This window comes from Panulirus ornatus, chromosome 58 (genome assembly GCF_036320965.1).
Source record: "Panulirus ornatus isolate Po-2019 chromosome 58, ASM3632096v1, whole genome shotgun sequence".
NCBI classification, from domain to species: domain Eukaryota; kingdom Metazoa; phylum Arthropoda; class Malacostraca; order Decapoda; family Palinuridae; genus Panulirus; species Panulirus ornatus.
Genome location: NC_092281.1, coordinates 20,051,592 through 20,074,718, shown reverse-complemented (window position 1 = coordinate 20,074,718; position 23,127 = coordinate 20,051,592). Strand labels below are relative to the sequence as shown.

At 46.9% G+C, this 23,127-nt stretch overlaps 1 protein-coding gene across 1 annotated transcript in view; it reads right to left on the bottom strand.

Annotated features, from left to right (window-relative positions):
• The window catches only part of LOC139766632 (U-scoloptoxin(16)-Ssd1a-like), a 25,369-nt gene extending 8,403 nt beyond the window's left edge, over positions 1-16,966 (bottom strand). The window contains exons 1-2 of the mRNA XM_071695507.1: positions 16,608-16,966; positions 123-252 (exon numbers count right to left, since the gene is read on the bottom strand). Coding sequence (XP_071551608.1) covers positions 123-252; positions 16,608-16,701 — 224 coding nt within the window. The 5' untranslated portion in view covers positions 16,702-16,966. The remainder of the gene's footprint in view (positions 1-122; positions 253-16,607) is intronic.
• Between the last annotated feature and the right edge of the window lie 6,161 nt (positions 16,967-23,127).

Sequence of the window (23,127 nt, the reverse complement as noted above, 5' to 3'; positions counted from 1 at the left end):
TCTGGACACTACAAAGGCAGTTCTGCTGTCGACGGTGGATACGACGAAAGAAAGTCCTGAGTACAGTCGAGAATTATGGAGGATGAAAATGAATAAAGGCTGAGGGAATGTCGTCTACTCACGAGGCATATTCAACGTAGAGGTTCGACTTATAGGAGATGCAAGTGGCTCTCAAGCAGTTGGGTTCCAGCCACTGGCCACCGTCTGGGAAGGGCCGATTTTCCTTTGGTATCCAACACATGTCTGGGTACTCTGTAGGGAGATAAGAGAGAAAGATAGAGCTTGGTTAATGGTCAGCATCACTCCTGGCTCGCCAGGAAGGCGCAGCTGAGTCACACAATCAGCTTGCGCCTCTCATTATCAAAGCCATAACAATGATCGCAGGTGTCAGCATACATACACCTTATCTATCCGACTTAACAAATGTATCATTGTAGTTATTATACTCGTACATTCTAGTCTACGTACTTTCATAGTACGATCTTAAAGCTAACAAATGCTTTTCTTTTTAAAGTAAGACACATTCGCCCCTATCGCATCATCCTGCTTCCTCTACCACCACTGTCGCATCATCCTGCCTCCTCATTCGCCCCTATCGCATCATCCTGCCTCCTCATTCGCCCCTATCGCATCATCCTGCCTCCTCATTCGCCCCTATCGCATCATCCTGCTTCCTCTACCACCACTGTCGCACTATCCTGCTTACACCACCACTACTGTCGCACCATCCTGCTTCCTCCACCACCAGTGTCGCACCATCCTGCCTCCTCTATAGCCACTGTCGCACTATCCTGCTTACACCACCACTACTGTCGCACCATCCTGCTTCCTCCACCACCAGTGTCGCACCATCCTGCCTCCTCTATAGCCACTGTCGCACTATCCTGCTTACACCACCACTACTGTCGCACCATCCTGCCTCCTCTATAGCCACTGTCGCACTATCCTGCTTACACCACCACTACTGTCGCACCATCCTGCTTCCTCCACCACCAGTGTCGCACCATCCTGCCTCCTCTATAGCCACTGTCGCACTATCCTGCTTACACCACCACTACTGTCGCACCATCCTGCTTCCTCCACCACCAGTGTCGCACCATCCTGCCTCCTCTACCACCACTGTCGCATCATCCTGCTTCCTCTACCACCACTGTTGCATCATCCTGCTTCCTCTACCACCACTGTTGCATCATCCTGCTTCCTCTACCACCACTGTCGCATCATCCTGCTTCCTCTACCACCACTGTTGCATCATCCTGCTTCCTCTACCACCACTGTCGCATCATCCTGCTTCCTCTACCACCACTGTCGCATCATCCTGCCTCCTCATTCGCCCCTATCGCATCATCCTGCCTCTTCCACCACAAGTCGCATCATCCTGCCTCCTCATTCGCCCCTATCGCATCATCCTGCCTCCTCTATAGCCACTGTCGCACTATCCTGCTTACACCACCACTACTGTCGCACCATCCTGCTTCCTCCACCACCAGTGTCGCACCATCCTGCTTCCTCCACCACCAGTGTCGCACCATCCTGCCTCCTCTATAGCCACTGTCGCACTATCCTGCTTACACCACCACTACTGTCGCACCATCCTGCCTCCTCTACCACCACTGTCGCATCATCCTGCCTCTTCCACCACAAGTCGCATCATCCTGCCTCTTCCACCACAAGTCGCATCATCCTGCCTCCTCATTCGCCCCTATCGCATCATCCTGCCTCCTCATTCGCCCCTATCGCATCATCCTGCCTCCTCATTCGCCCCTATCGCATCATCCTGCTTCCTCTACCACCACTGTCGCATCATCCTGCTTCCTCTACCACCACTGTCGCATCATCCTGCTTCCTCTACCACCACTGTCGCATCATCCTGCCTCCTCATTCGCCCCTATCGCATCATCCTGCCTCTTCCACCACAAGTCGCATCATCCTGCTTCCTCTACCACCACTGTCGCATCATCCTGCTTCCTCTACCACCACTGTCGCATCATCCTGCTTCCTCTACCACCACTGTCGCATCATCCTGCTTCCTCTACCACCACTGTCGCATCATCCTGCCTCTTCCACCACAAGTCGCATCATCCTGCCTCTTCCACCACAAGTCGCATCATCCTGCTTCCTCTACCACCACTGTCGCATCATCCTGCTTCCTCTACCACCACTGTCGCATCATCCTGCCTCTTCCACCACAAGTCGCATCATCCTGCTTCCTCTACCACCACTGTCGCATCATCCTGCCTCCTCATTCGCCCCTATCGCATCATCCTGCCTCCTCATTCGCCCCTATCGCATCATCCTGCCTCCTCATTCGCCCCTATCGCATCATCCTGCCTCCTCATTCGCCCCTATCGCATCATCCTGCCTCCTCATTCGCCCCTATCGCATCATCCTGCCTCCTCATTCGCCCCTATCGCATCATCCTGCCTCCTCATTCGCCCCTATCGCATCATCCTGCCTCCTCATTCGCCCCTATCGCATCATCCTGCCTCCTCATTCGCCCCTATCGCATCATCCTGCCTCTTCCACCACAAGTCGCATCATCCTGCTTCCTCTACCACCACTGTCGCATCATCCTGCCTCTTCCACCACAAGTCGCATCATCCTGCTTCCTCTACCACCACTGTCGCATCATCCTGCTTCCTCTACCACCACTGTCGCATCATCCTGCTTCCTCTACCACCACTGTCGCATCATCCTGCCTCCTCATTCGCCCCTATCGCATCATCCTGCTTCCTCTACCACCACTGTCGCATCATCCTGCCTCTTCCACCACAAGTCGCATCATCCTGCTTCCTCTACCACCACTGTCGCATCATCCTGCCTCTTCCACCACAAGTCGCATCATCCTGCTTCCTCTACCACCACTGTCGCATCATCCTGCCTCTTCCACCACAAGTCGCATCATCCTGCCTCTTCCACCACAAGTCGCATCATCCTGCCTCCTCATTCGCCCCTATCGCATCATCCTGCCTCTTCCACCACAAGTCGCATCATCCTGCTTCCTCTACCACCACTGTCGCATCATCCTGCCTCTTCCACCACAAGTCGCATCATCCTGCTTCCTCTACCACCACTGTCGCATCATCCTGCTTCCTCTACCACCACTGTCGCATCATCCTGCTTCCTCTACCACCACTGTCGCATCATCCTGCTTCCTCTACCACCACTGTCGCATCATCCTGCCTCCTCATTCGCCCCTATCGCATCATCCTGCTTCCTCTACCACCACTGTCGCATCATCCTGCTTCCTCTACCACCACTGTCGCATCATCCTGCTTCCTCTACCACCACTGTCGCATCATCCTGCTTCCTCTACCACCACTGTCGCATCATCCTGCTTCCTCTACCACCACTGTCGCATCATCCTGCCTCCTCATTCGCCCCTATCGCATCATCCTGCCTCTTCCACCACAAGTCGCATCATCCTGCCTCTTCCACCACAAGTCGCATCATCCTGCTTCCTCTACCACCACTGTCGCATCATCCTGCCTCCTCATTCGCCCCTATCGCATCATCCTGCCTCTTCCACCACAAGTCGCATCATCCTGCCTCTTCCACCACAAGTCGCATCATCCTGCCTCTTCCACCACAAGTCGCATCATCCTGCTTCCTCTACCACCACTGTCGCATCATCCTGCCTCTTCCACCACAAGTCGCATCATCCTGCCTCTTCCACCACAAGTCGCATCATCCTGCCTCTTCCACCACAAGTCGCATCATCCTGCTTCCTCTACCACCACTGTCGCATCATCCTGCCTCTTCCACCACAAGTCGCATCATCCTGCCTCTTCCACCACAAGTCGCATCATCCTGCCTCCTCCATAGCCACTGTCGCACCATCCTGCCTCCTCTATTGCCACTACTGTCGCACCATCCTGCCTCCTCTACCACCACTGTCGCATCATCCTGCTTCCTCTACCACCACTGTTGCATCATCCTGCTTCCTCTACCACCACTGTCGCTCCCTCCTGCCTCCTATATCGCCACTGTCGCACCATTCTACCTCCTCCACCACCATTGTCGCACCATCCAGCCTCCTTCACCAACGCTGTCGTACGATCCTACCTCCTTCACCACCATTGTTGCACCATCTTGCCTCTTCTACCACCACTGTCGCACTATCCTGCTTACACCACCACTACTGTCGCACCATCCTGCTTCCTCCACCACCAGTGTCGCACCATCCTGCCTCTACCACCATCATCTTACCACTACTGTAGTACCATTTCTTTTTTCTTTTTTTCTTACCTATTCTGCTACACAGTTATGGTTTCTCTCCGTTTACCACTCAGCCTTCACCATCATCACTCTGCTTGCACTCTAAACCATCACCATCCACCACTCCATCATCAGCCCTACCTAAACTCCCTTCCCCTAAATCCCACAGGTAGGGGATCTAATCTTATAAAGCCCAATAAGAGAGAGAGAGAGAGAGAGAGAGAGAGAGAGAGAGAGAGAGAGAGAGAGAGAGAGAGAGAGAGAGAGAGAGAGAGAGAGAGAGAGTGGATGACGATCAAATCCTTTACGAGTCTACTATAGTTCCCCTCGTCATTGCCTGTATTGACCTCAACAATGACTAATCTCCAGTCAGTCGTGAGCCGCTCCATTCATGTGTTATCGCCTTATTCCTTGGCTCGCTGAGCACTTTCTGTAAACTGGTTTAACATAATAATTGCAGAGATTAGTGGTTCACCATTTTTGTGGGTCGAGGATTGTGACGTCACCCTTGGCGCGGAAATGTGGCAACAGCTGACACGCCACTCTGACCCTCACAAACACTCGACCTAAGGTTAATCCTTCGTCTGTCGTAAGGGAACAGAGTAAAGGTTACCCAGGAAAACAAATCTGCACTTGCATTTGTTCGTCTTCCCTTCATTATCAATGTTTCATTTTATCTTATATCCAGCTACATGGGTGGTAAGACAGTAGTGCATTTGGTACTGCCCGACTAGGAGTACGGAGCGCAGCTCAGGAGGTGTCAGTCAGCTCCAGATGACAGAGGCAGCAGCAGCAGCACCTCGCAGTTTCCTACCGGTAGCCCCAAACGTGGCTGGAGGCAGAGAACAGTGTCATGACACTACTGTGTGTGTGTGGGTCACGTCCTTGACCCACGGGGACACATCCTCACCCTTGGCACCAGTTCTCTACCTCACCACCCACGCCCGTCCCACATATTCCCATTAGAAAAAACAAAAATTCTCTCAACAATGACCCTCTCTCAAGAAAAAATGATATTAGTTCTTATCAGACTTAAAGAATGCATATGAGTAAAAAGAAGAGATAGACACATAGATATAAGTATTAATCATACTAGACACTTTTATGGGGGTTCCTTGACCTCCAAAGCTAAGTTCAAGTCAGATGCAGGGATATGATGGACCCCTTTGGAGTAGGAGAAGTTCCTGGACGAAACTGCACTTCTCCTTTTCGTCAACTGATGATACAACTTCGCCTAAGGTGAATTTCCACACGCACTTGTATAATCACAGCAGAGACAAGCAGCCTGACGACTGAGACGAGATGCAGTCAATCCACCACAAAGCTTAACAGGTAAACACCTGCACCACCAAAACAGGGAACGGGTAAACAGTTGCAACATTGCAACAGTGGGTAGGTGTGCAACAGAGATATTACAGCAGCAAGCGTCAGAGATGCATTGAGATCAGTCACGCAACCAGGTGTGGTAGAGGTGGTCGGTGGGAGGATTGGTATACCTCCCGCCACACCACCAGGTGTGGTAGGGGTGGTCAGTGTGACTGGTTGGCGATTTCCGCCACAGAACCAAGTGTAACCTCACTACCCCTGGCGCGAGGAGTCTACTCAGGAGCAAAACAAAAGCTACACACTTGCTGGCAACGGTAAAATTGGGCTTTATTTTACTACTGACTAGTGAGAGGGTGGAGAAGGGAGGATGGGAGCTTCAAGGACGAAAGACAAGTGAAGGGTCGGCGCAGGAAGAATAATCGTGTACCAAGTGACTGGAAGACAGGTAGGTAGAGAGTCGATGGGGGACAAGGTGGTTGGCTGGTGGCACAGAGGACGTGGTGGGTATGTGGTGGAAGGAGATCAAGCGAGTGATAAGCACGCGGAGGATAGGACGATATCAAGTCCATGAAGGGAAAGGGGAGGTGACTAAGGGATAGTGGATAGGTGGGGGATGTACGATCTCCTAAGGACACTAGGGTGGCTAGAAAATGGACAGAAGCGTGGTTGGAGAATAGAGGATAGGTTGGGCGATAGCTAAACGAAGGACAGATGGGTGACGGATAAACAGAGAATAGGTGCACCCCTGGAAAATAGAGGATGTTGAAACAGAGGACACTTGGGTAGCTAGTCACCAGAAGCCACATGAACGAATGGAAGGCTTGTGAACGGAGAACAGACGGGAGGATTGTGGGTGAGGGACAGTGGGACAGATACTGCCATACACACTCACTCTTACAGCTGTCATGGCACATTATCTAGCGGGGATGAGATTCACTTTCGTTCCTGTTCTGCAAGAAATAATGTTGTGTATCTTGGTCATGGAGCAACGCTGGTCTTTACACACCCCATTTAATGTCGGAGATGTGTTTGCACGTCACATTCTCATCATTCTTCCTTGTCATAAAAGTCTTTAGTGTTTTCCTCTTTACAAAAACCCTCTTCACCTTCCTTGAGTCACCCTTGCGACACCCTGCTCCTACGCGCTCTAGAAATATTGTAGCTTGTCCTCCCGCGCATTTCATAAATCTTATCTTTGAGGATTTTTTCCTCTACTTTCTTTTTTCCTTACACGTGTCCATCTTCTTTGGCACACGGAAGCCCTTGTGCTCCAGTCTCGCACTGCAAAACGTCGGTGATCTTATCATAAGGAACCAGCGGCTTCTGGCAAATACCCTTCTTACCAAGGCTGTCATTTTCCCCTCTCAGTCATTTCCCAGTCCTCTGTTTCCTGTGGCGCACTCCTTGCAGTGGTCTCTGCCGTTCGGGTAACAAGGTTATGGTAAAGGAAGTTGATAAAGAGGTTGATATATTTATTTCCTATGATCGTAAGTCTTGCTCCCAAGAACTGGACCTACTAGAAGCAGCAGGGGCAGTTAACAGCGAAGTCTTGGGTGTGGGTGTTGGGAACTTGGAAATATAATGGTAGAGATGGAGGATTATGAGCATCAATTGATTCATTACCTTATACGCATGATACTGAGCAAACAAATATATGTGTTCTATCATGGTCACCAGCCAGGGAGGGAGCCATTCCTGGCGCTGTTCCTGCTGGCTGGGTCATGGTGTTCTCAGCTAACGCACGCGCACTGTCTCCGTCAAGTGTCGCTCCAACTTGTAAGACGAGCAGGTTTCAGGTTAGTGAACCCCAGGAGTCAGCGGTAAACCTCCTCACCTTTCAGTAGGACAATGTCTGCTAACTGGCTAAGACATCATATTTTCTTTATATATCTTCTCTTAGTACAGGGAGAACTATAAGGCTAACAACAGCAGACTGCCAAGTCCTTCCGATGCTTATGTTGTGGTAGTTGAAATTTTGAAGAGTTACAGAGCTGCTTGGTGTGCCAGAGGTCGAAAAGATGATGCGAGAAATACCTCTATACTTCTTCAACTACGAAAGTGCAAATATAGGATCAGCAGACTGTACTATCGTCAACCTTACTTAACTTGATGCTTTGCACTACACCTATTAGTTAGTCATTCCATATATAGACAATTTTATGAAAGTAAAACTGCTTCAGTCGAAACGAAACACTTCTTGACCATAGGTTGGCATACATTGTTACTGGAGAACACACATACACACACACACATACACTGAACTGTTCTTATATTGCTGCTTCGATCATGATTCTCGAGGCCTCTGATAATTCAAGAACACCTGTATCGAATCTAACACGTAAGTTTCACTTTGCTACGCTGAGTGACTTAAGGTCATCCAGAGGGATTTCATAAGATTTCTTCCCGACTCTCGGAATCACCTTACTTCCCCTTCGCTTTTCTCTATCTTTTTTTTTTTTTCATTATTTCCTCAAGTGGGGCAATCAATTTTCAAGGTGGGGACCGACGCACCAGTGAACTGCAAAGAGTGAGGATTCGTTTCTTCGAATAATCTGTCTATGAAGGCTTAAAAAAAAAAAAATCATTGCTTCTCCACGCTGCTCACTTTGTTATAGGTCATTAGAGATTGTTACATCTGTTTCCTAATTACGTGATGAAGCTCAGCAGAAAGCGTACATACAGTCTGTATCATAATTGCTGAAGTTTATAACTTTGCCTTTATCGATATCAGAACTCAAACATTTGAACCCATTAGCCCCATCTACCTGTTTGTTCGAGTCAGCCCGCAGTTATAAATGCATAGCTTTTGTTTATTTACTTCAAACAGGTCTGCGAACTTTGATATATTGCAACATAGCCAATTACCGTGCCATTACTAGGTATTAAAGACAGATATATCCCCGTGGCACACCACTTGCTACGTGTAGCCATTCTGAGCTTCGCTGTAACTCAGTAATGTTTACGTATTTCTAGCCAGCGACGAGGAAAAAAAAAAGGTCTATATTTCTATGAGCTAACTTTTGCCAGTAAATATTCATAAAAGGATTTTTTTTTCTATCATATGTTTCTTGAAAACTTAAATGCGTGAAGTTAACCACTTTCCTTTAAGTATAATGATATTCACATATAAGGTACCAAACTTAAACGTCAGACATGAACAACTACGCCGAAAAAAAAAAAAGGTTTAAAACCCGTAGTTATTGTAAATGATAAACCTTTCAGTTATTTACAATCTTATCTCGAATGAAATTTCCCCCAAAAAAATTCTGGATACTCCGTCGGCGTCATAGTGATAACCGCTCAGTTTTAAAGAACTTTTTTTTTTCCCCTTATTGGAAGCTACTTTTTTCAGAAGAGCAGTCAAGGATGGGGTTCCCGTTCTCGTTGCGAAGGAGTTACTCAACAATTTGTATCGAGGTAAACATTCACAGCTGGAGGTGTGGTACTGATGACCGATGTCTTCTGACGGGGTCGTGAAGGTTGTCGTCTGCATAGTGAGTGACTGTTACATCTTTAATTGATCTAAACGAATCCTATCATAGAAACGTTTGATTTGTGAAGAGAGGGAGAAATACTGCTCTGATGTTGGTTTTACACACAACAACAACAACAACAACAACAATAACAACAACAAAGAGGGGGGGGGCGAAGTCGATGTCACTAACAGTCATTATCTTCTCAGCGCAGGATCAAAGTTCAGTGTGGTCAGCATACCGATTGGTCTGGCTGGTGATTTGCGCTTTAGCCCTACCAACTGCCGGAGTCACTTTGAGGCCCTCGCCTTCAAGGTACAACCCATCAATCGAATAACCTTGAGCACTTCCCTCAGGTGTTCAGGAGAATCGTAAGACCATACATATTCTCACTACACTATACACACACACACACACACACAAAGATACCCACAGTGTTGAAGAAAACGATACTGCTAGAGAGGTAGTATCACATGAGGTTTTCATCCAGCCATGCTCAGCCCCTTGAAAGCAGCAGCGAGGGTTGGCATTTCGTAAAACAACCACTTAAATAACAGACAAAACGACCGCAACGAAACCCTCGACGAAGGACGATTATGAGGTAAGATTTAAGCTTAGTCAGGTTGCGGGCTTCCATTAACCAGCGTTGCCACACACACACACACACACACACACACACACACACACACACACACACACACACACACACAGGCGGCCTTCTCACTCCCGTGTTGGCGCCACCGAGTCGCACGCTCAAAACACTCACTGTGAATCCGACCTTTACGTTAACATTGAAAGTTCGATGCCCATTCGATCCTCTCTCTCTCTCTCTCTCTCTCTCTCTCTCTCTCTCTCTCTCTCTCTCTCTCTCTCTCTCTCTCTCTCCCCGCCTGACCTTCTCATGCCAGCCAACTTTTCCTGGTACGTCGTTGCTCTAACCCGGTCAGGTGTGTGTGTGTGTGTGTGTGTGTGTGTGTGTGTGTGTGTGTGTGTGGAGGGAGGCACCCCCCCTCCATACCACCACGAGTGAGTGTGCCACCACCACCACATGAGCTATCAAGCGCTCTTAAGAGCCCATCACTTGTGCCACCGTGCCTGCACCACTAAGTTTGTGCCACAGAACTTAAACTACCTTTGGAGTCCTTTGCTCCGTGTGTGTGTGTGTGTGTGTGTGTGTGTGTGTGTGTGCGCGCGCGCGCGAGCGACACCACATTCTCCACAACTGCCTCGTAATACCACAGTCATGACGCCACGCTCGGATTACAGGTGCCCATGACACCAAATCAATACCACCACTTGCACGTGCCCCACCGCCACAGCTCCTCGACCACCTTCACACTGCCAGCGGCCTCGTCCATCACAACGGCACTAATCAACACAGTTGTGGAGACACTGAACACTCGCCAATTAGCGATGCCAAGCGACCTCTTACCACGCCAAAGTCAAACAAAAGAACGACATGATGGTATAGAGTAACACAGCTCACCAGGAGCATACTTCCTCAGTGAACTCTGCAGAGAGAAACAAGCTGAAATCTATGCAATAATCAAACAGCTAATTAATGACAGGATCGACGGGAAAAAGCCAACGGGGGACTCAGGCAATCAACGGTTTACGGTCAAGGGGAGATAACGGGAGTTAATATCACGGGTCTTAAATGTTTTAAATCCATAGAAATTCTACCTGTTGGACGTGGAAGGAAAAAATTATAAGAGTAATCTAATGACAAAGAGGCTGAGAGGCAGAAACTATTTCGAAGGCAATTGTCCAGTGCTACAACTACCGATTTGACTGTAACATTGGTTTGTTAACTCGTCACCTATTATAACACACACACACACACACACACACACACACACACGTTCCATTCATGTGTTTCGTTTAGTTCAATATTTTACCATATGAATTTTCCCGAACGATCTTAAGTTCAATGCAAGATTGTCTTACCGTGAAAAATATAATTCTAACCTTAACTGACACGAGTGAGTGAGGTCACTGGCCAGCTTATCACATGAGCGAGGTAGCGTCAGGAACAGATGACAAGAAGAAAATGGTCACTTCTTTTTCTAAACAATACATGAGGGGGCGAATTGCGACCACCCGCTCCCGCCCCTCTTAGTCACCTTCTACAACAAGGAGGAAACTCATGGGCAGCATTCTCCCCTCCCTCCATGTCCCCCCCAAGGGATAACCTTTCCAAAATTATGGGGGGAAAAAATTGACACATTAAAGTTTTAATGACCCACAAGTTGCAACTAAAAAGTCCTCACATTTAGAAATCGTGTGTCTCCCCGCATCTGTTCTGCCACTGTAATGTGACTGCATTCCTGCCCACAGCGGGTAGCCTTGAGTATAATAACGTCACCCGGCATGACACCATTTTCATTTTGGCTGCATGTGGTGAAAGACGTGGCGGTGCTGCTGGTTGTGGTGAGATGTGAGGCTGTCTACAAGCCTCCCACCCACCTATCTTGTAGTGAACCTTCATTCCCTGGATGGATGGGAGTCATAGCGCTACGTACGCTACGGGAAGACTACTACTTGTCCTGCTGTTAGTTAGTGTCTTCACATCTACGATAGCGACCCTTGCTTCTGCTATGGCTTGTGGAAAGAATTCCAACTAAATACTACTACTACTACCATTACTACTACTACTACTACTACTACTAAAACTACTACTACTACTACCACCACCACTAATACTACTACTACTACCACCACCACCACCATCACTACTACTGCTACTACCACCATCATTATTACTACCACTACTACTACTACTACTACTACTACTAGTACTACTACAACTACCACCACCACTATTACTACCACTACTACTACTACCACTACTACTACTACTACTACTACTACAACTACTACTACTGCTTCCTCCCAAACGTTACGGCTAAAGGGCCCGCCTCTACTGCTGCCTCTCCTGGTAGATGTAGTACTACAGCAACTTTGCTATTGTTTCCATCAGATGCCACAACGAAGGCATCTAATTCCGTCATTACCAATGCTATTGCTGTCACTTATAACCTATCACAGTTGACCAATGCTTCTGTAATGAGTTCTTTTTTTGTATCATAGATACAATGGGGTTCCGCAGGTGAGTCCACGCCGATGTCATCCAGTTCTTATTACGCCTCAATCACGGCGCCACGAGCTGTGGTCTTGACCCTGAAGTATGAGGCAGAATTTCTTCATATGAACCTCAGGAGGTCAGGTCAAAGACCAGGTTATTATAACCAGGTGTTGCACTATTGCACTCCAGTTTTTACTTTTCCAAAAGAGGGTACAGAGAAGGGGGTCAAGTGAGGATTTTTCCCTCTTGAGGCTCAGTCCTTTGATTTTGACGCTACGATGCTACCTCGCAGACGAGGGAAATGGCGAATATGTAGAGAGAGAGAGAGAGAGAGAGAGAGAGAGAGAGAGTCATGTATTCCTACTTCACATACACTTCTTATACCACTGGTCATCAGCATGCCAGGTCCCCTGCGGCAGGCCATCTCTTGCATAACTGACAGGACTTATCAGCGTATGCCTCCTCGCCCACCGCAGGAGGTATGCAAGGATGAGGGTAGACTAAAGGTAAACTGCAGAATATGGTGGTCAGTCCCACTATCATGGGTTAAAGCATTTAAGCCCGCGCCCACCGTCCAAGGTAAACAACATGGGTGTCAAACTGACCACCTTCGTGGGTCGCCACACACCATCATCTGCCACGACCACCACTGTCCACTTGCTCTTCTCGACCTCCTGAGAATATCATGTCACATAATTCTGAGACTTTCTATTTCACGTCGACTTCCCATCATGGCAGCCACGGTATGGTGTGCATGTGGGAGGCAGTGCAGTGTACAGTGAGCACTGTACCACGTCCAGAGGCCGTGGACATATAAGGCGGCGCGCGTCACCTTGCTACCACCTTATTTGGTACGGATGAAGTCATGACACTCGCTTAAGCTTTCTCAAGAATGTCTACCTTGGCAGCTCAGCCAGAGGAGTTACGTTCTAACGTAGCTCTGTGCTGCACAACTTACATTTTTCTTTCCGTAGAAAGCTATATGTTAGATCAAGAATCTTTTTGGTTAATCATTTAAAGAGGGAGAAGAAATGCATGTCGAGATTCAAACTTCAGAAATACCTAAGTGTCCGTAAATATAAAGGCAAGCTTATTTAGGTAAGTGACTGGATCTTCTACATATACCTTTATCATAATTATTTCTTCGTTCTCATTTAGGCAAGTGATTGGATCTTTTACATAAAACTGTATAATACTCATCCCTTTGTATCATTCAGGTAAGGAATTGAATCTTCTACATGCAATTTCATCATACTTATTTCTTCGTATTATTCAGGTAAGTGACTGAATCCTTTACATGTAATTCCATATTACTTATATCTCTGTACGATTTTTGAATGACACAAAAGAGCGGCATCTTTGCAGCTCTGTAAAATTATCAGGCTATGATGATGAGTGCAAGACTTCCCTCACTGGAATTAACTTTCTGACATGTTATGAGGGGGGAAGTGAGCCACACAGCAGCCGGGGCTTCGTCAAATCATTCAGTAAATACCATAGACTTTCAGCACTGAGGACTCTCCCGTCCCAAGTGACTCATAATAATACCCAGTTGTGCTGGCCATGGTTGTCAAGAAGGGGTCGATCAACACACCACGGTAGCTTTCACTGAAAACATGCAAGCTATACACTGACGTGTGTGTGTGTGTGTGTGTGTGTGTGTGTGTGTGTGTGTGTGTGTGTGGAGTGGTCGGTCGGAAAAACAGGTACGATCCACTGTGTGTGTGTATGACCCAAAAAACGAGCAACCAGTCACCTGATGAGGAACTTTTGCCCATGGGTCTGCAGTCGACCTGCCACTAACAGCCCATACACAGTTCATTGTTCCAGCAGCTCTAACTAAAGTCCAGTATTTCGATAAGAGAAAATAGTATGCAGATTACATTCATGAATTTTCAATGCTGGTTCGCGTTGCTTAAGTATTCTTTTGAAGTTCAGTAAAAAGTGGTGGCATACGATCCCATCCTAGAGGTAGTTAATCTCTCAACAATGGTTTTAAAGAGAAAGAGGAAAGAAATTAGTGTAATTTACCTCAAGTATACTTAATCACACACCAAAGTAAAATAGAGAATATTTTTGGAAAGATTACTTATGTTTAAGATTGTAACAGAATTTTTTTTTTTTTTTTTTTTTGCTTTGTCGCTGTCTCCCGCGTTTGCGAGGTAGCGCAAGGAAACAGACGAAAGAAATGGCCCAACCCACCCCCATACACATGTATATACATACGTCCACACACGCAAATATACATACCTACACAGCTTTCCATGGTTTACCCCAGACGCTTCACATGCCTTGATTCAATCCACTGACAGCACATCAACCCCGTTATACCACATCGCTCCAATTCACTCTATTCCTTGCCCTCCTTTCACCCTCCTGCATGTTCAGGCCCCGATCACACAAAATCTTTTTCACTCCATCTTTCCACCTCCAATTTGGTCTCCCTCTTCTCCTCGTTCCCCCCACCTCCGACACATATATCCTCTTGGTCAATCTTTCCTCACTCATTCTCTCCATGTGACCAAACCATTTCAAAACACCCTCTTCTGCTCTCTCAACCACGCTCTTTTTATTTACACACATCTCTCTTACCCTTACGTTACTTACTCGATCAAACCACCTCACACCACACATTGTCCTCAAACATCTCATTTCCAGCACATCCATCCTCCTGCGCACAACTCTATCCATAGTCCACGCCTCGCAACCATACAACATTGTTGGAACCACTATTCCTTCAAACATACCCATTTTTGCTTTCCGAGATAATGTTCTCGACTTCCACACATTCTTCAAGGCTCCCAGAATTTTCGCCCCCTCCCCCACCCTATGATCCACTTCCGCTTCCATGTTTCCATCCGCTGCCAGATCCACTCCCAGATATCTAAAACACTTCACTTCCTCCAGTTTTTCTCCATTCAAACTCACCTCCCAATTGACTTGACCCTATTAGGTGTTACCGTGCTCCGCCTGCATCTGGTTACACTGCCAGTAAAAAGCCACCTTGTGAGAGACTGTATCATTATCGAGGACCATTTCACGGAATATAAATCCCGTATCTCCCTTCTGCGCGTAGTCCTAAAATAAGGTCCTGACATAACAAGTTAACAACTCCAAAGTGCTGGTTACAGCACCATCTCATTACCTCCCACAGAACGGTAACGTTAAATGCCTACCTCGTACTTTAAAAGAAGAAAAAATCACTTAAAGCCATCTTAATTGATTTACGCACTGAAAATAACGTATAAGAAAAGTATACAGTAAGTTTGTAATCAGCGCATCAAAGAATTTGTGGTCACTCTTCATTCACACAAGAGTTTAATTCTCCTCATGGCACCGTGCCTGAAACTGCGCATGACATCACGAACGAGGGGCAATGCATCATTAACGTCTTTCACTGTATCAATATAACTTTTTCTCGACCCGTGATATGTATTATCCAAACTTATAAATTAGTCCTCACGACACCTCTGCATCACACACTTCGTAATACACGAGAATTTTGTGATTATAAAGAAAAATTATAACGATGTCTTTGAAGATTCAGGACCCACTAAGACTTATCATTATGTTCGTTCAACGTGAGACTATCAAGATTTATTGTTGGACAAAGTGGCATGCGTGTTGCCTCACAAGTCTGTCCAGCCCACACGTTCATCACCGCGCTTCTGCGAGGCTTATTTCACCAGCAGAAAGGTTGTGTGTCTGTGACGGTGCTCTGCCCCGTGGAGGCTGAGGTCCATGGCGGTGCTATGGCCTATGGGGGCCTGAGGTCCGTGGTGGTGCTCTGGCTAGAGAGTCTGTTGTCTGTGACGGTGCTCTGGCCTGTGGGAGGGTGAGGTCCCTGGTGGTGCTATGGCCTCTGGGATCTGGGGTCCGTGATAGTGGTTTGGCCAGAGAGACTGTTGTCTGTTGCGGTGCTCTGGTCTGTGACGCACAGTTAGCGACGGAGGTGAGCTTGACAACGTCCACACGTAACGTAGATAGTTTTTGCACATACAAGACGCATTATATAAAGCATACAAATCACTACATAACGCGCACATAAACAAAACTCCCATACAAACAGATTTACTATCAAACACAATACTTAATCTTACACCGTAAGTAGACAAACACGCAAGTTATCCACACATAAACAGAATAAACAGGTGACTATATGCGGAATATATCTTCGCGTTGGTCACCAAACGACATTAGGTTATAAAGCTGATATATATATATATATATATATATATATATATATATATATATATATATATATATATATATATATATATATATATATATATATAAGAATGTTGTGATCGTAAACGACTCGGCGCTCGTCCCTTCAATGAACATCCTAACGATCAATTATTAAACCTCGGAGTAAGACACTCTTCCATCACAGCTCGACTTAGGGAAACACTACGTTAAAGTGACAATATTGGATATGTTTACTCAGACATGGGCACTATATGAGAAGAAATATATGATATATCGTAATTATCAGGTAGGCTTACCTGGCTTCACTATGGCTGGACCAATAGCCAAAGCGGCGAGGGAGGTGGCGACGAGGGCAAAGAGGACGGCGGCCTGGGCCACTCTGTCGGCCATGCTGACCAGCGACGGACTTTCAACACTCAAAAACGACACTCAACTTTCTAGCGACGCTTCACACCCCACACTGTTGCCTGCCCTCACGGCAACTTTCAGGACAATCCCTGGACGCTTTAAGTTAAAAAGATCAAGCGGTTGTGCCTCTTTAAACTGTGAGAGCTTAGAAAAAAAAAGTGTTGAAGTTAAAGAGGCTCTTAACGTGTGGAAGACGAACGTAGCCGTACGATGTCTGTGGAGCGTCTGCCTACTCGCCGAGAGCAGTGGCTGGCCTTTATATGCCGCTGGAACTAGTTTGCCCAGTGACGTCACTCCCGCTGGTTTCAATGTCAAGATCATCCAGCCACCAGCGCCAGGCTCTCTTGGGAATGTTGCACATTCTTTACATTCACAACTTAAGAAGGGTAGAAAAAAAAGATTACTGCACCTCGATTTCTAATGCATCTAAATAAGCCGAGGTATCAACGTGATGATTATAATTAAGATTAAAAGATGTGATACTGAATCGTGCATTGTGTGTGCGTGTGTGTGTATATATATATATATATATATATATATATATATATATATATATATATATATATATATATACTTATTTATTTATTCATTCCTAAGGATACGGGGGGAGGGGGGGAGGGAATACTGCCCACGCATTTCCTGCGTGTCGTAGAAGGCGACTGAGAGGGGGCTGGAGTGGGTGACTAGAAATACTTTCTAAAACAACCCTGCACCACGGTCCACACAAGCCCCAGATACTCACTCTCAGCACACGCCTGTGACCAATCCCACAGACCGGTTCACACAGACGTTTCAACGACTTAAAAACCAAAATGATAAGCTTGATATCGGTCACCCTAAACATACGAATCCCTATCGGCACAAGGATGCTCCTCCTCGGCCACCAACACCAATGGCGCGCCGGAAACAACTGGCGACCCCTATCACCAAAAAGCCGTAGGAAAGCCGGACATCAACGACAACCAGCAACACACGCAAAGAATGGACGGAAGGAAGTACGTACAGCCTATGTATAAACAACCTCACTTGCCATGATACCTTGTACAATGTAGACATCATCTTGCCTCAGGTTGTGCTTGGAGAAGCGAAGTCCGCTTGACATACCTGGGTATATAATCTACAGACCTGGGTATATAATCTACAGTATATCTGAAATAGTTCTCCGTGTCAGGACACGGAGTCCACTGGCTTCCTTGTTTGCACATGAAGACCACTTGCCTCCGTGTCTGGAGACAGAGATGGTCTCGCAACATACATTAAGTCATCCATCCCCCATTTGTTTAGTCAGGACGCAGAGAGTCGACACATAACTCATGCTGCATCTTCCCCCCCTCAGATGGAAGGAGACATTATGCGCTTCTGCAGAGCATGTGCCACGTCCCTACAACCTGCAGCTGACCAACTTCCAAGCCCTGTAGCTAAGAGCATTATGTACTTTGGAGAAATCAGTGCCATGCAACCTAAGCCGGGTCCCCCTAGCGATCCTCAGCCATTGGTTACCGACTCCACAACTTTGTGGGGTCCTATTCGCTGGACGTCTGCACCTCACCTGGCCTTACTCAGTAGCAAGGCGGGACATTGGACCATTCTATTGGACAATTTGATCTTAGAATTCCCTGTATCATTTTACTTTTGTTAAAAACTATTTCCTCTATATCTCATTACACTGTCCTTCCAAACCATATATCATTATCAACCTGTTTCCTCACAACTTGAGGTATATCATCTTGCGTCGCTCTATGTCATCCACTCAAACATGTTTTATCTATTTGGCTTTACATCTCTCTAGTAACCCCTCTTTCTCCTATAAAAATTTCTTTCGGGCTAGTTACTCCTGCAAGGTATTTTTTATTACCATTTTTCCTGATATCGTGTGCCGGAGGGAGTGGAGGGCAGAAAGAGAGCCTTTGGTTTTCTATTCTTTTCTTCTGCTGCTTATGAGGGGGGAGTCTTTTTTCTTTTTTTTTCTTCCTTAGCGTAAAGGCCAGACCACCTCGCTTAGACCTTGGATCTGTGTGGTCCGTGTCTCTTTGAAACTCCAGCTCTCTCTCTCTCTCTCTCTCTCTCTCTCTCTCTCTCTCTCTCTCTCTCTCTCTGGCCTTTAAAAGAAACATAAGCAACTTGCTCTAGACCTGGGCTTTACGGCTTGTTGGAAACATCCAAGATCCTACATTCCATCGTCCCATACCTATATATTTCCCTCCTCCCCCGCTCACGACGGCACAACGGACCTACAAAGAACATCCAATACACATCTTATCCTCCCAGTTTGGAACTCACTCCAGCAGCGATTTGACTCTTGTGTAAGTAAGGTCCGGGCACCCACGAGTATAGGGCCTTCCCATCGTTGCCTTGCTAATGCTTTAAAGTTGTTCATTGGACTGAGCATTCTGACAAGGATGCAGCTAACCTCTCCAAGATGTCGTCCCAGAGAACTACCCCACGCGTTTTAGTATACATATATATATATATATGTATGCGTGTGTGTGTGTGTGTGTGTGTGTGTGGTTGCGTTCCTATAGTGTGAGTTACGTGCTACGTGTGTGAGTGCGCGTGCGCCTAAGTGGATTTGTAAGTGTATGCGTGTGTGCGTCCGAGTGTGTGTTTTGTTGTACGCTTTTGTGTGAGTTGTGGGTGTGTGTGTGTGTGTGTATTTATGTATGTGTGTGTGTGTGTGTGTGTGCTCCTATGTTGTACATACATCTGTATTTCTGCCAGCCTATATATGCATGTTTAAGTACGTGTGATTAAGTTTGCAAGTGTGTATTCATGTATATGTGTATGTTCTTGTGCGTGTGTGTTGATAATTACTTATCTAAAATTACGTACTCGAATGGCACAGGGAGGGAGTCCTATCCTCGCGGGGCCACATCTCTTCACCTTTCTCCACTGTAATATAACTTTAACCTTCTGTATGGTATGCTCTCGATAAAGTTAATGCAAAGACCATACACGCTCTTAAATTGAGACTAGACAAATTCTTCACTTGTATCTGTTATCAAAACTGAAATTAAGAAAAAGATGATCTTGTTTATCACTAATAATGTCTTTCTTTTCTGGAATCTAGTTGCTGAGACGTAGCCAAACTGATAGGAAACTTTTTCCAGTCCAAGTTCTCCTGTAAGATTTCCACAGACGTATTTTTCCCCTGTATTGCATAGCAAGCAATTTGTTTCTCACCATTCTTCTATGCCTGCAGTTGAGCCGGAGGGAGAGGTGGGTTGGGAAGTGCCATCTGCCTTATCCGACTCTAGACCATTAGGTCTCCTATTGTCTGTCATTTCTCATCCACTCCCGTGTACTCCATATTCAGAATGTCATCTCTCAATGTATGTGGGTCGGTGTGTGCGTATATACGTACACGTTTGTCTACAATTACCTGATTTGCCATAGTGGCCGAGAGGTTTACACTCTTGGGGTCCCATCTTGTGTTTGTATGTGTGTGTGTGTGTGTGTCATCTGCCACATTTATCCCGTTATCTCGCCGCATATAGAGATCCAAGCCCCATCGACAGCAACAGCCCTCCTCGGGTCAAATAGTAAAAAGTAAAACTCAGCTATTTCTTCACCCCCGTTGGCCGCCACGGCTTTGAATAGCATTTACGTAAGCGCATGACGTGCACGGGAGCATCCTGCCGTGACTGCATGTCGTCATAATGGTGGGTAAGGGGGGTGTAAGGGTTAGGGAGGGAGGGTAGGGGAGGGAGCACATCATCCTGGCGTGAGTACATGACGCCATGGTGAGGGGATGAGAGGGGGGGTGGGGGGTGGGGGGGGGGGGGCATCCTACCGTGAGAGAAGCAGTTCAGTTTGGTGGCGACTATGACGTCATCCTAGGCTGCCTCACCGCCATCCAAGACGCCCATGCAACAATCTCCATCACTGATGATATATATATATATATATATATATATATATATATATATATATATATATATATATATATATATATATCTCGACATATCAACACCCGACGAGTTTAGGACGCAAGATGATATACCAAGAAAGGATAGCAGGTGCTTGTATCACTCCTAAGGACTTGCAGGTCAATACATGGAACCTCCATGTCTATATAGGGGGCCTGCGTGACACGGTAATGGCTAGGGCCACCACCTGGTTGCCAGCCAGCCACGTTCAAAGATCACACCACAAGAACATCATCTCGGTGGTATAATCCTAAAGAAGCATCAATAGGCTTGAGTCAACGGGGCGTTCCCACGTCAGTCTCAATATGGATGTGAAACTGTGAGCCTGACTGACTCATAAGCGAACCGTGAGTGGGCGGCAGATAAGAGCTGCGCAGACGACAAAAAAAAGATATACATGAGTAATGGCATCCACCATGACAGTGAGTCGACCATATGTTCAAAGAGTTCACAGAAAAGTACCGTGACATCCCTCAAAAACGAGTTCTGATTTCATATGGAGAGGGGTTTAGGTAACTCATAAGAATATCCTTTCTCTCTCTCTCTCTCTCTCTCTCTCTCTCTCTCTCTCTCTCTCTCTCTCTCTCTCTCTCTCTCTCTCTCTCTCTCTCTCTCTCTCTCCCCCAAATCAAATGGAAGAGATTCGCTGGTGCTGTGAATGTAAACATCGTGCACACCGAGTGACATGAATCTCTCTCTCTCTCTCTCTCTCTCTCTCTCTCTCTCTCTCTCTCTCTCTCTCTCTTTGGTCGGTGTCATGCAGGGTCATGATGAGCGCGTCGCAGTCGGTGTACGAACCTCTCGCTACAGTATGATGTCAACCCAACCCTCGACGGATCTGCTCTCTCATGTAGTACATCAGAGGTGGGTGTGCACACCAGGCGTCACCCTGATTCACAGCGCAACTCCCCCATTGGTCACATTAGCTGACCTGATGACCTCTTGCTATAATAGGTGTTGCCCTACTCGTCACTATAGTTCCTTTCGACACCAAAGTGTCCCTCATGGTATCATGTGTCCACAACATCTACTGAAGGTATTTCTTAACCACACTAGGCACCCTTCTGCAGCACCCAATCCAGCTCCTGCCCCACCGAACTGCAGCACACATTGCGCAGTTATGGGAGAATACATTCGCCACCTCATTATTCATCTTCGATTATCATAATATTTTGCACTTTCGAGCATGATATCAATGTGGTAGAAATTGCTTTTTACCACACAGGTGCGTCGGACGGATTGCGGTGCTTAGCAAGGTGTGCAGTCTGATATTCCCGAAGTGGTAGTCAGCATTCGAGATCTGCTTTGGGCACCCAGCTCACAGCTAATCCCAGTTATTCATCCTCGCAAATGGGGTTGGTTCGATAAACAGATTCAAGGCGAGTGCTGGGGAAGTTAAACTACCAGCAGGTGATGTCGCTGGTACCTACACACACAGTATGTTGGTTACCGGTGAAGCTGAAGACAAGGTAAATGCAAGTTACACCATAACTCAGAACCGCGATTGTCATATGGACTTCTCTGCACACTGCTGTGTATGTAGTCGCTTGATAAGTAGTGGTGGAAATGCTGCTTTCTATGTGTACGGTGATAAGAGAGGTGGTGAGGCGTGTGTGGTGAGTGTGATGAGGGGGTTAAGGTGGTGAGGCGTGCGTGAGTGGTGGGTGTGGTGTTGAGGGGTGGGAAGGCGGTGAGGCGTTTGTGGTGGCTGTGGTGTTGAGGGGTGGGAAGGCGGTGAGGCTTTTGTGGTTGGGCGCGGTGGTCGTGCCGGGAGCCTGACGCCACCTCTATATGGCAGGAATGTGCCGCCGTACGCCACCTCACACACCCTTCGTCAGGGTGTACATTATCAAGCAGGTGACTCAGAACATTTGACTCTTCTCAGGGGGGGAAAAAAAGGAGAGAAAACACATAAAACTTTATGTAGCTTGCCTGTCATTCCCATCCCTATTGGCAGCCAGTCTGAAAAAAAGCCCACGACATTTGAAAAGCGAGACTTAAGCTAGGGAAATCACTGCGATGCCGAACTTAGTAGACAGAATGATACACGACAATCGATAGAGAGGTGATGACCGTTTCTTGTCGATCTCTCACACCCTTCGCTCAAGACTTCTGTGTTCACTCTCATCGACCATTACGTGCACCATTTGGCTGCATCTCCACCAAGACATCTGCGGTCATCGTGGCTCCACTGTAAAAACCCACTGCACGGTACGGTGAGGCTGGCGAGTTAACAGTCGATATGATAGTGATGTCCGAGGGTCTTGGGCCTTGTGTGGTAGAGCAACGTTTCTTTACTGTTACACATGGATAAGGCAATCAACACTGGAATGTTTAGATGAGTTGACTGTAGTGGAGTGAGGTTGAACCACACCGGAGTAAGTTACGAGATTTTTTTTTTTGAGTAAAACTTTGAAGACTTATATTCAGTTGTGTATTTTGACTGATATCATACTTGTCTAGCTCTTAGGTGTCCTCGCTT